The sequence below is a fragment of the Delphinus delphis genome, chromosome 21 (genome assembly GCF_949987515.2).
Source record: "Delphinus delphis chromosome 21, mDelDel1.2, whole genome shotgun sequence".
Taxonomy (NCBI): Eukaryota; Metazoa; Chordata; class Mammalia; order Artiodactyla; family Delphinidae; genus Delphinus; species Delphinus delphis.
Window position 1 is genome coordinate 4,752,185 of NC_082703.1, and position 13,961 is coordinate 4,766,145.

General features: G+C 45.0%; 1 protein-coding gene across 21 annotated transcripts in view; it reads right to left on the reverse strand.

Annotated features, from left to right (window-relative positions):
• IDO2 (indoleamine 2,3-dioxygenase 2) overlaps positions 1-13,961 on the reverse strand; it is a 43,352-nt gene that overhangs the window by 10,528 nt on the left and 18,863 nt on the right. For 18 of the 21 annotated variants that reach the window (XM_060001400.1, XM_060001399.1, XM_060001409.2 and 15 more), the window contains 4 exons: positions 12,167-12,285; positions 11,229-11,243; positions 9,694-9,793; positions 8,288-8,405 (listed from right to left, as the gene is read on the reverse strand). In XM_060001400.1, coding sequence (XP_059857383.1) covers positions 8,288-8,405; positions 9,694-9,793; positions 11,229-11,243; positions 12,167-12,285 — 352 coding nt within the window. Of the gene's footprint in view, positions 1-8,287; positions 8,406-9,693; positions 9,794-10,793; positions 12,287-13,961 lie in introns of those variants that run through there. The other 3 variants (XM_060001416.1, XM_060001417.1, XM_060001415.1) reach the window with 3 other exon arrangements.

Sequence of the window (13,961 nt, forward strand, 5' to 3'; positions counted from 1 at the left end):
AATAAAGCAGAATGTATCTAAATCTCTTATGTTGAAATAAGTCAAAGTAATTTAAGAAAATGTGTCTTTGTTCATGGACAAGAAAACTCAGTATCAATATCCAGGAAAATAAATGTATCTCAAGAAGAGTTTTTTGTTTTGTTTTGTTTATTTTGTTTTTATTGTATATTCAAATATTTAATGTAATTACTGATATATTTGGGTTATATATACACTTTTATTTATTTTGTCTTTGTCTCCTATTCTCTGTTCCCTTTTTTCTTCTTTTTTGACTTTCATGAAAAAGATGTTTTAAATTATTTTATTTCCCCCCTTATTATCATTAGTTTCCCCCTCTTAATGCTATTCTTTTAGTAGTCATTCTTGAGATTACAACAGGTAGCTTTGATTCAATAGATCTACGAAATTTAGTACTTTGACCACTTCCCAATCAATACAAGGTCTGTAGAATACTTTATCCTCTTTAACCCCTTTGCCTTTTGTGCTATTGTTATCATTTATTTTATTTCGACGTACATTTTAAACCTACATTATTATTGTTGTATAAATTCAATAATCATCTGAATTTAACCACATAGTTACCATCTCTTGCTCTTCATTCTGTCCTGTATTTCTGTGCTTACATCTGGAATCTTTGTACTTTTGCCCGAAGAACTCAATCGAATATTTATTTTAGTGTGGGTCCTTTGGCAATAAGTTTTCAGAGTTTTTATTTGCCTGAAAATATCTTTGTTTTAATTTCAAATTTGAAAGATATTTTGGCTAGGTGTGTAATGCCAAATTGGAAATTATTTTCTTTCTGCACTTCAGTGGTACCATTCCATTTTCTTGGTTTCTTTTTTTCTGTTGACGAGTCTTCTTATTTCTTTAAAGAAGAGTTTTCTATCTGGATAAATTTCAGGCCATGTGGGAAGAGAAGAACGCCCAGCAATATGAAGACATGATTCCGAGAGCACGTTAATGTCTTTACATTAGTCTCCACCTGTCCATCCGCCCTGATCAGAGGACAGAAGGACCAGATAGAATATCAAAATCAGGTAATTTTTCTCCAAATTAATATACAGATTTAATGCCATTTGAGCAAAATTCTTAACAGAATTTTTTTATTGGGATTTGACAAGCTGATTCTAAGTTTATATGAAAAGCAAAGGGTCAAAGACAGGATGCGCGCCCCTGGAGAAGAGAAAAGTGAGGGGGATTTTCTCTACCTGAAAATGAGAAATACTATGAAGCTATGGTTCATTTAAGACAGATGGTTTTTGTGTGGGGAAAGACAAACAGACAATGAAACAGAATAGGGAGCCTGGAAAGAGGTCCAATCATTTAAGAAAATCTGATGTAAGACAGTGTTGATATTGTAGGTTAGTGATTATTCACAGAAGGGAAATTGAATTTATTTCCTATGTCATACTGTATAGAGATAATAATTATATGTGTATTAAGGGGTGAAAGGTGAAAGACAAACAACATCAACTACAGAAAAAAATGTAGAAAAATATATCTATGACCTCTGATTATGAAATTATATCTTATGCCACACTTCCTAAAAATAAACTGTTACAAAAGAAACTACAAATACTTTGACTATACTTAAATTAAGAACTTCTGCTTTCACAAGGCAGAATGAGAAAAACCACAACACTTGCAATCCATAACTAACAAAGATCACCCTCCAGAGTGCACCCAAAAACTTATTAAAGGCAATGAGTAAAAGATAAAAGACATTTCCAAAAATAAGGAAAGCCATGCATTTCGCAAATCAGGGACACACGCGATGAGCACGCAGGAGCACAGGCCCTTCCACCCCCATCCCAGACACCAGACGGTTAACTCATTAGAAAACAGGGAGATGCAAGAGTGACATCATCAGCATGGCAGAATAAGAGTTTTCGACTGTCTTCCCCCCAAAGAACATTGTTTTAGACAGTCATCCGTGGATAAGACAGCATTTGTGGAAGTCCAGGAGTCCAGCGAAAGGTTCCAGAACACCACTGGAGCAAAAAAAAAAAAAATCTAAGAGTAGATGCACTGAAGAGGGTAAGAAGAATATTTCACTTTACCCACATCACCCCTTCCCCAGGGCAGCACAGCACAGGGCCAAGAGAGACCTTCTTGGCACACTCCTGAGGGTGGCAAGAGTGAGCCTTTGCAGATAGGTAGCGAGCAAGTACAGCGGGACTCTGTGGGATTGGGAGAAAGCAAACACACTTGAGAGTTTAGCCCTGCCCTAGGGGAAGCAAAGGAAGAATGTCAGCTCCTGGCCTGGCTTTACAGGATCCAAAGAAGGCATGCACGACGATGAGTACTAGAAATTCTGCCACAAGAGGGAGCAAAAAGATTGGAGCAGGTGTATCCATAGACGTGTGAAAAAGCCTCAGAATCCCTACCGGGGCTGACGGAAGGTATTTCTCGCCCTAAACCAGATAGAGAACATCTATTAACGTGGGGCTGGTGAGGGACAAGGGCCACATAAAAACTCTTGCTTCTGGATCTGATGTGTGTACACTTGGGCTGAGAAGGGCAGTTCCTGAAAGCCAGTGCCATTATCCTGCAGGGAGCATAGAAGACCCAAGAAGACACCTGAGTTACGTCTCCCCCCTTTCCTCCCCTGTGTCTTCCTAGAGGAGTGGAAAAATGGCCCCATGGACTGCAGTTTCTGCCCCGATGGCCAAGCCTAGGTGCACTTAGTGGATGGGGCTAGACGTCTTCCAAAGTTGCTGTTGTTATTGTTCAGAAAAACACAAAACACTTTGGTCAAGTATCTTGTTCTTTTAAATCTAAGTGACTCTCAAGAAAAAAACAATGTCTGCTTTTGATTAGTTCACTCTCATCTCATTCTATCATAAGCATTATTTTTGTTTCGCTTGGAAAACCTAAGGAAACTTGTTTTTTCAACTTTTCAGGGGTAGGGATTTAGGTTTTATACTGAGAAGTGGCCTTTAAACAAAACAAAACTCAGCAAATCCTTGCTTTGGGTCAGTACTAAAGCCACAGACCCAGAATCACCGCAGTATTTTCATATGACATCATTAACGTTCATTATGGTCATCCTACCCAGAAAGGTAAGGCAGTCAATGCTCCATTACTGACACCCAAAACGAAGCCCTGTAGGTACATAACTGAAATATACATCTGATCGACCTGACCACCAATCTGTCTTTTTTGGGTAATTCCCACTTTTTTTTTTTTTTTTTTTTTTTTGCGGTACACGGGCCTCTCACTGCTGTGGCCTCTCTCGTTGCGGAGCACAGGCTCCGGACGCGCAGGCTCAACGGTCATGGCTCACGGGCCCAGCCGCTCCGCGGCATGTGGGATCCTCCCGGACCGGGGCACGAACCCGCGTCTCCTGCATCGGCAGGCGGACTCTCAACCACTGCGCCACCAGGGAAGCCCGTAATTCCCACTCACTTTTAAAGCCACATATTTCCACTGAGTGTCTCACCATCACCTTAAATGTGACATGTTTCAAAGCAAGTATTGTTTCCTTTCCCTGTGTTCCCTATTTACTTTGAAAATCAACCTGCCAACCAAGCAGAACTTGATTCAATCTTCCAAATAACAGATCTTTGCCAGAGGCCTCGTGACTTTTTTCAACCAGCTTTGAAATCATACGTATGTGTATACCCTTGACCCCTCCTCCTGCCTTGGCTCACACCTAAGCTCTGCCAATCCTCAGCCCTTCTCCTCGGGGAGTCTTGTTTATTTCTCCTGTGGCTCCATCCCTTGCCCCATTCCTGGGTGTGGCAGCATTGCTGATAGGGTTTAAGCAGCTATAGATGCCTGGATGTGACCGGGGCTTAAATCTGAGGGTAAACAGGAGTTAAGTAGGCAGAGGGTGAGTTAGGAAGAATGTCTGAGGCAGAAGGAATAGTCCGTACACGAGCCTTGAAGTGGAAGAAGTTCTTTTCAGGAGCTAAAAGCTAGTGTCAGAAAGAATAAGTGAAGGGAAAGATGATGTGAAATAAATTAAAATTAGAATAGCCTGGGGTCAGTTCATCTTGGGTCTTGCAGAATAGGTTAAGGATTTTGGCCTTATCCTTAGAATAATGGATAAACTAGTGCTTTCGGTTGAAATCTAATGTGATAGACACGTGTAGTTTTAAATTTTCTAGTAGCCATATTTCAAAAGGTAAAAAGAAAAGGAAAAATTAATATCAATACTATATTTTAGTTAACTCCAAATATCAAAAATACTATCATTTCGGTATGTAATCAATATAAAAATTATCAATGTGGTTTTTAAAATTAATTGTTTGAAATCCTGGGTATATTCTTATAGATTTAAAATTTATTTTATACTTAGAGTGCATTTTAATTCGATGCTGAATTTTCCACAGTTAAGTGAAAGGTAATCTTTCTAACAATGAAGCTGCATCTAACAGAAAAGTATGTGGCACTGATTCAGTTTTTCGACTTCAATTTCAATTAGCTAAATTTAAATACAATTAAAAATTTAGGGCTTCCCTGGTGGCGCAGTGGTTGAGAGTCCGCCTGCCGATGCAGGGGACACGGGTTCGTGCCCCGGTCCGGGAGGATCCCACATGCCGCGGAGCGGCTGGGCCCGTGAGCCATGGCCGCTGAGCCTGCGCGTCCGGAGCCTGTGCTCCGCAACGGGAGAGGCCACGACAGTGAGAGGCCCGCGTACCAAAAAAAAAAAAAAAAAAAATTTAGTTCCTCAATCACACTGTCCATATAGCAAGTGTTCAGTGGCCGTGTGTGGCTGGAGGTTACCATATTGGACTGTGCCAGGAGGGCAACGGGAGGGTTTTAAGAGTCAAAGTGATGCAACTGATCTGCACTCCTAAGAGTTGGTTCAGGCTTCTGTGAAGAGCATGGATTCGACTAGGTAAAGGACAGATGAGAGAAAGGATTGAGAAGGCCACTGCAGGAGTGCTGGTGGGAGATATGATAGCCAGGTGCAGAGGAAGTGATGGTGGAAACACAGGGAAAGGAAGAGATGACAACAGTACGCCAGAAAGAGACTTCCCTTTGTGGTAATGGAATGTTGTTTTACTTGGACCTATCCTTCCCCTGACAAAAACAACAGAAAGCTGGGTAAATGTGAAAACATCCTAAAGGCCATCAAAGAGCTCAAAAGACAGCAAGGAACCACCGAGCAAACATTGCAAGGGAAAGCAGAAACCCAAGGAGGTAGAAAACAAGACCAGCAGAGATAGTGTTCCCTGAAATCACTTGCCCATCCGGGTTCGCCAGGGCTCTGGTTAGGTGGCTTCTCTGTACGATGGGAGCCCTGGTCCCAGCTTTGGTGAGGAATTTTACACCAGACTCTCCTCATATTATCCGCAGAGCCCCAAATGCCTATACTCACAACTCCGAGTGAATCAGGGCCCCCCTGTACCCCCGTTTGCCACAGGAGACAGAATTAGAACTAACTTTGGCACCAAGCCAAAGAGGATTAAAAAAAAAATCTGTCCCTGAAAAGTCGTGACCTGTTCTTTTGCACATTTTTAGCCCAAGTTCAGTTGTCGGGTCCTTACGTGTTCAACATGATTTAAGATGATCCAGAATTTTAGAGTGCCAAAGAACCAGGAAGAACCAAATACAAATATTTCTCTCTCCTAGCCCCAAAAGTCTGCCTACAGATGATGTTTCAAAGACAATGAACATTACAAGGTGAAAACAAAATCAAGCATAGAAAAAAACATGGCAACCACTGTGAGGACTGAAAAAGGAAGAGAAGGTTAAAAAACAAGAAGGAAACAGAAACCAGTTTCAAATATTAGAATGACCACATCTTTAGGCGTGACTTTGAAAATTCCTGGAAAGGAGGGTTTGTACAGGAAGGGAGTACACAATTCGTGCTAAAGTTTGGCTCCGAAAGAAGAATGGTTAGGTAAGCTCCATTTGGGGGAGGACAGCAGTGCAGCTGGGCTCTATTTATCAGGCAGAAGAAATTCAACAACCATAAACCACAATCAATCACTAACAAGTCCGTGTGATTCCTTACCCCTTGAAGTTTTTATTGTTCGTGATCATTTTTTTTTTTTAATTGCTGTACGCAGGCCTCTCACTGTTGTGGCCTCTCCCGCTGCGGAGCACGGGCTCCAGACGCGCAAGCTCAGCGGCCATGGCTCACAGGCCCAGCCGCTCCGCGGCATGTGGGATCCTCCCGGACACGGGAGGGGCACGAACCTGTGTCCCCTGCATCGGCAGGCGGACTCTCAACCACTGCGCCACCAGGGAAGACTGTTATCATTTTTATAATTTTACTTTTCTGGTTACTGTGGCTGCATAACAAACCACTCCAAACTCAGTGGCACAAAATAACCATTGTATTATGCTCACGGACTCAGGGCAGGAATCAGGGCGAGACACAGTGGAGATGGCCTGTCTCTGCTTCTCAGTGGTTGGGTCCTCCGCTGAGAAAATGGAAGAGTGAGGATGCCTGGAAAGTGGGAACTCAGACTCATCTGAGGGCTTATTCGCCCGTGTGCTAGGCGCTAATTGGAGCAGCTACAGTTGGCCTCCCTGTGTGGTTTGACATCTTCATTCACAGCCCTGGTGGCCACAGAGTAGATGGAGTTTTTACATGGCGGCTCAGTATACAGGGTGGCAGCTGCAACACTTTTTCTAGCCTTGTCTGGGAAGTCACGCTGTGTCACTTCCGCTGAGTTCTACTGATCGCGAGCATGTCACAAGCCCGCCTACGTCACAAGCCAGGACACGGGCTTTGATGAGAGGAATACCCGGGCCACATTGTAAAGGAGCCCTGAGGATGGATGGCGGTGGTGTGGCCATTTTTGAAAACTGCAGGCTGATACATTCATCTATTTCACTGCAGTGACTAGTAGTGAAACCTTTAAAATACAGGATGTCGGGCTTCCCTGGTGGCGCAGTGGTTAAGAGTCCGCCTGCCAACGCAGGGGACACGGGTTCGTGCCCCGGTCCGGGAAGATCCCACATGCCGCGGAGCGGCTGGGCCCGTGAGCCATGGCCGCTGAGCCTGCGCATCCGGAGCCTGTGCTCCGCAGTGGGAGAGGCCACAGCAGTGAGAGGCCCGCGTACCGCAAATAAATAAATAAAATAAAATAAAATAAAATACATGATGTCTGTGTGGGAAAATTTGCCTTTGGGGGACACAAGGGAAATCACCCCATCACCTGCCCAGGCCATCAGACCTCCTGCAGAGGATGATCAAGAAAGCATCAGGGTTGGCCTGGGTTGAATACGTGACTTTGAAAATGAGTGCTAGGGAAGTGTGTGAGAGCCAGACAGGGCTGTGCCACCTTACTGGGACACGCCCTGGGACAGGGTGGAGGGCCTCCTGTGACCTTCCAAACCACTCACTGCTGCTTATGCCTAAGATCTGAAGACCCTGCAACGCGCCTCTAGCGGTCTTCACATCCTGAGTAATAAACGCAGGCCATCTTGCAAAACTAAAATCCATCTCCCTGAGCTGGGAGAGCTTGTTTGGCAGGAGACCTACTGATGTGATCGGGAGGAATTTACAATTAAAAATCAGGGCAATGGGGAGATGTGAGTCAAACGTGTAAAACAGGGGCCTTGAATGGAAAGAATACATAACCCGGTGACTTCCGATGGACGTCCCAGAGAGTCTGGGATGACAAAGAAATCTATCCTTTGAATGAAAAGTCACAAAGCTGAGTACCATCCGGTCTCCGGCTCCCTCCCTCCTGCCCCGTTTCCTACAAACACTCTCTTTTTCCAGAATCTGTTTTGTTTTCCAGTGAAGAAGGACTTAGGGGAACTGATACTTAGCTGCTTTTCCCTTGCTAAACAGATCACGCCCATTTTCCCCCTTAAATTTTTGAGATTCTTCTGCTAGGGGAAGTTGAAGAGCTGCCCAGACATTGGAGAGGAAGGCAGTTGCCAGAATAATATGTAACCAGTTGCAGCAAGGGTGGGCCCCTTAAGTGGCCACACTTGTGGTAACCCATCCCTGCACTGGTCACAGACGAGGGCTGAAGAAGCCAAGGTCAGTCATGTCCTCCGGTACCAAGGTCACTGCTGGATAAAGCAGGTACAAGCCATGTAGTGTGCCCTTCCCCTCCTCCCAAGCTTCGTGCAAGACCTCAACGCACAAAGAAATACATGGCAGCCGAAGAGAGGAAATTAGCCTAATCACATGAAAATAGAAAGACTATACCAGGAGAATATCCCTGCCAACTGAGAGATCATTTTCCAATAGCATGAGCGGCAGTTACCTAAAACAAAGCTAGCACAGCAGTGCCATCTCATGGACGTTGCCAACCTCCAGGCCCTTTCTGCCCCGCAAGCGATCCCTCAGCCTTCAGGAGCCCCTTACCATGCATTTGTCCCAAGGCTCTGGTGATGTCCTGAATGGAGAGCCGCAGTTGCTGCAGGGCTTGGAGCAGGGAGTCTGGGCTGGGCAGCAAGACGGCATTCACCGCCTGAACCAGGGCCTGGGGATGAGATTCAGTCTCGTAATGCATTAGCATTCACTGAAGGCCCACTGAGATGCAGTGAGCCTCAGAGATGGGGGAATCCAGGAAGGGCAGCCCTCCGCCTGCTGGACTGTGTGACAGGGCTCCCCAGGGAGTGCTTCTAAACTACATTTGGCCATGAGGTCCTTCTCAAAGGAGAATCTTCCTGGTCACCTCCCAGATGGACCTGGTTAGGTCTTTCTGGATCTTTCCACTGGCTGATACTTCGTGTGCCTCTCAGGGGCCTCACTCTGTCATTTTCCTCCTTTCTGCTTCTTGAGTTATTACACATAGTACTCCTGCGTCTTGACTCCTGCGTCTTGACTCAGGACGGCCTCACCCCTGAGCTCTGTCTCACAGAAAATCAGAATTGTGGAGCCCTCAGCTCAGACCCCCCTTCATTAGCAGTCTCGACCTTATCTGAGCTATATTTGGAAGACCAGTATTTTATTCTGTATCTTTCTATGGAATAAACACACGGATGAGAAGTAAAGTGACCCCATAGTTTCACTTCTGAGAGTGCAAGAGGGAGCTATAATAATTGTAGCCCGAGCTGGTCACCCTACAGTAGGTACAGTAGGCACCCAGGGAAGGTGGTGAGGAAGGACAGAGATCTAACTTCAATATCTTCAGGCAGGGCATGGATTCTCTGACAGACACCTGACCTTTCTGGGACCTGCCTGACCCCTAAAGGAATTCAAGTTTACAACCCCAGGGCCAGGTAATCTCAAGGATGGTTCATTTGAACTCAGAGCCCTTGCATGGTAGTTCCAGGCATCAGCATCTCTCTCTGTCTCTGTCTCTCTCTCTCTGCTTAATTCCTTTACATTACTCAGGTATTAACTTTCAGACCTGTCATTTCCCTTGGAAAGCTTTGCCCGACCCTTCAAGTCTGAATTAGGTTTTAGACGTCTTTTCATGAAACACGGCACTTTTTTTCATGTTACTCCCTCCATCGATGCACCCTCCTCCACTGGATCCTGAGCCTCTGTGGAAGCCAGAGCAATGTCTGTCTTATTCCCCCAGATATCCCACTGCCTAGAACAATGCTCGTTTGTTGATGGGTAAACGGTCAACTGCATGTTTTACAGTAGTTTAGGAAAGGTAGATACCTCTGTGGGCCAGAACTTAAATCTCTTTGCTCAACTAACCAAGTAAGATGAGGCCTGTATTGATGAATTCATGCAGGGAAAGGGCCTGGGTGGGAAGCAAAGCTCAGACTGACTTTTCATTTAGAAAAAAAAAAGTTCTGTGTGTGGGAAGATACCTTAATCCCGGGTACAGCTGCTTTCTCCACCAAAACAGTCACCAGTATAAAACCACGCAGGCTTTCTCCCCCTGGGAATAAGACAATGGGGTCCAAGTTCCTTGGGAGGGACATGACCACGTGGTTAGAAAGGTCTGGACACAGTGAGTGCGCACGGCCCAGCGGTGGCCTCGAGTCAGGTAACTGCTATAGTCCAAGGTGGAACCAGAGGTTGATGCTCTCCTCTCCAAAGGGCAGCCCGAAGATGGGCCTCTTCCCTCCAGCAACATTCAGGTAGGAAAGAGACAGATCTGCTCCAGCCCAAGTTCACCTGAGGACTCCCAAGCTAGCATGGCCCGGATGGTCCCAGACCATCTCCCCCACCCCCCACCCCCGCCCCTGCTGTGGAACTGCTAAATCACGAGGGGGCAAGTAGGGCTGATTCTTCACAGGGCCAGTCCGGGGCCCATCACACCCTTCCCGTTAGGAGCACAGTGTCTTAATGCTGCAGTGACCACAGGCAACAGCTAATTCCATGCTCCTTTCTTACAGACAGAAAACTATGGCCCAAAGAAGCAAAATCGCTTCCCCAGTTGCATCCAGCTGCTTAGTCACTGGACCTGGTCCAGAGCAGTTTCATAGCTCAGGCTAGTGCTCTCTCTCATTAGTCATTTTCCCCCCCAAATTCTGTATTATAATAGTGAAAGCTGAAGCCTGTTATAGAGGGATCATTCTTAAATGATCTGTTATCACATGGATTCAAATAGCCCAGAGGCGGATCCAGTCTACAAAACATAAAACTTCATTCCATAAGTCACTTCTGCCTCTAAAACATGAGAAGACATGAAAATCAAACACAAAAGATAACTCAGTCAGGGACCCCCGTAGTTTCAGCAGAGTCACGTTAGTGTGGAAATGGGGTCTTCAGGCTTCATCTCTCCATCTTCTGAGGTACATCTTTTATACTGAGCCCCTTTATGGAGCTGAGGTTTGGTGACCGGAGAGGCAGTGTCAACTTAGAGGTTAACTGTGCTCCCTGGGGAAACAGGAGCCTAAGAACATCTGGACCAGACTTGCCCCACGAGCTCCAGTCTATGTAATATTTCAAAGGGATTCTGTACCTGTAGCAGCCACAGCCTGCAATTCGGCCTTTCGGAGAAGTTACAGTGAGACCAGAGATCATCCTCAGATCATTAGACTTCAAAAAATCACAGAGAATTGGAGAACTGGTGAAGTTTTGGTGTTTGGGGGGGTTTTGGTTTGTTGTTTTGCTCTTCTTACATTGCATTTTACTTGTTTTATTATGTACACATTGGAAAATGTAGTCAAGAAAAATTAATCCCTTAATCTCTACAAAGCAGAGACAACTACTGTTAACTTTGGGGCTGTTGATTTGGGGTACATTTCCTTCTACTATTTTTTCAGGCATTTTTATATGTTTTATGTACTATACGTACAATGCGGTATGCTTTCTCTTTTTTTGCTTGTTGGTTTTATTGTAAGCTTTTACAGTTAGCAAGGATCCTGAAGTGAGGGAAGGATTTCTGAGAACTTACCTGATTTCCAGGGGTCTAGTCCAATTTCAGTTATTGACAAAAGGAAAGAAAAAGAAGAGAACAAATCAGTTTGCAAACCTGATGTGCCTTCTAGGGTCACGTGGACACAGGCACTCACACTTGTGTGCAAATGCACGCGCAGACACACACACATCGTGCACAGTTTGGATGTCACGGGTTGTGACTAGACCGTGGGCCTGAGGGGAGCAGAATAGACCACCCCAAATAAGGAAATAAATCTCCCATGTGAAGGCCCCCCTCCCTGTACCAGGAAGTAGAGAGAGACAGGCTTATCACCAGAGACAGGAATTCAGGGCTGAGAAGCCTGTATAAACGAACCTTATTACTTCTTCCCTAGTTAGCTAACCCAAGCCCCAAAGCCTGTGTCTTGTCAATTCTTCATAAATGCATTGCTGCCTCATCTAGAAGATATACAAGCTTCCGGCTTTAGTCGCATATTCGAGTCTCATCTTTTTATGGGGATCTAATACGTACAAAATTAAATTTGTTGTTCTCCTGTTCCCCTATCTGATGTCAATTTGATTATTAGACCAGCTAAGCAGCCTAAATGGGAAGAAGGGTCCTCAGTCCTCGGAGCAACAAAGAGGCAGATAGATCTCAATTTACATATCAGCCCCAGAGCATTTAGCCTGTGGCCATCCTGACAATTGGAATTGCTCCTTTTATATACTTGCAATTACCTGCCCCAATGTTTTCAGAGTGGGTTGAGAGGAAGCTCCTGGGAACTGTGATTATTGAACTTACGTTCAAGTTCACCCCTTCTCTGGCACCATAAATCGGGTAATAAATATGAACATCCCTAATCACAACATAGCTGACAAAGCCTGGATTTTTCCTGCAGAGAGAAGGAAAAGTCAAGACTCTCCCTTACCCGCTTTTAATCTGTGCAAATCCCAAGCGCCTTCTCCCGCTCTTACCTTCCTGGGTTCCTAGTAGCCCAGTTGGCCAGAACCACGTCCGAGTGAAGCAGGATAGGAGGGAGCCCCAAGGTCCTGGAGACCTCGACCAAGGGAAGGGCAAGGGTTCTCGGCAGAACCTTGAAGATACAAATCCAGACAATTAGCACATTCTAGAAAGAATGCGGCAGAGGAAGCAATCTGTCTTTTATTCTGGCAATCTTGGGGTAGAGCAACGAGCTGGGGATAAAACTGGAATTATATGAGTGATCCACATACACACCTCGTTCTCATATGTATTCTGTTAACGACCTAGTGGGTATACTGTTTATGAGTGCGGTCTGAAATATATGTGAAAATTACGAAACTGGAACACACACACTCACACATAGAGTATAAAATAATCTCTGAATATTGTGCAGAGAAGGGCCTGAGCAAATGTTTAAGCATAAATGGGGGCTGAGTTGATGAGCAGTGGGAAAAAATCTCTCTCTATCTATATATATATATCTCCAGAGAAATAGATCAGACAGATATGTAGCTATCTAGATATATGTGTGTTTTTGTGTATAGTCTTAGTTTTAGGAACATATGCGTATGTGTTTGTATGCAAGCGTGTGTGTGTGTGTGTGTGTGTGTGTGTGTGTGTGTGTGTGTGTATCCTCTCCTCAGGGAGAGGGATGGGAAGGATAGAACGCTTCATCAAACCCAGTAACAACTTCGAGTAAGTCACCTCAAGACAGTCCCCATTCAACCCCTGAGTTATCCTAGGACACTCTAAAGAACCCTATATGCCCCCAAATCTAGAAAAACTACCCGGACCCATGCGGGTACCAGTGGGGGACTCCAACCACGGACAAGGCTAAACTAGTCCAGATCCAAAAGAACATTCTTATGCTTCCTGTCTCCCACTTCCATTTTCCTTCCCCTTAATCTACTCAAAGAAGTCCAGCTTCTGCCTTAGTTTTCCCTTAGATTTTTAGAGAGAGTTGGGACAGAACTGTTTCTCAGGTAGAAAACAATAAAGAGCTTTAAAGAGTTGTCAGATTCAAACCTAAGGCCAGCTTCCCTTGGGGGGCAGTGGATGAGTAGGGCAGCGCAGAAGCGCAGAAGCGAGGTGTCTCCACAGTGAGGAAGCGAAAGGAGGAGATACAAAGAAGGTAAGAGATGGCCCAAGGCGGGGGTGGGGTGTGACAGGGGGCTCCCACCCCTTCCCCTCATTGAGGATTGTGGTTTGGAGAACGGAAGGAGGGAAGCCCATTGGGATGTCCTGTCGTATGTGCCTAGATCTCAGACTTTCCAACATCAGACACATGACTCTTTTTAAAGAGTCTGAAGCAGCTCTATGCTTTCCTCTTCTCTCCTCTCTTACTTTCCTTTCTTTTTCTCACTGGGAGTCTCCTGTATTTACTTGAGAGAGAAAAGGTAGAATCAACCCAGCAAACAAGATAAGCACAGGCTGCTGACTCAAGAAGCAGGAAGTACTAGAACAAGGGTAACACCCGCATTTCTGGAGAATGTCCATTTATAAAAAAATGCAGCTAATAGGAATTTATCCTGCAGTTAGGGAAACAAAGACTTCACGTTCCAAGTTTCAGATTGAAACTGTAAACAGTTATGAAAAGATTCAGAAGAGATTTACATGAACTATTGAGAGACACAGACCAATATTTGGTAGATAGCAAGCAACATTCAAGAAAGGAAGGTTAGGGTTATAAATGGCAATTCACGCTCTTCCCCGCTGGGGAAAGCAGGTCACATAGTGAAATCAGAAGGTCTGAGTTGTGGCCCTGGATTTTCCACGAACTTGCTATCT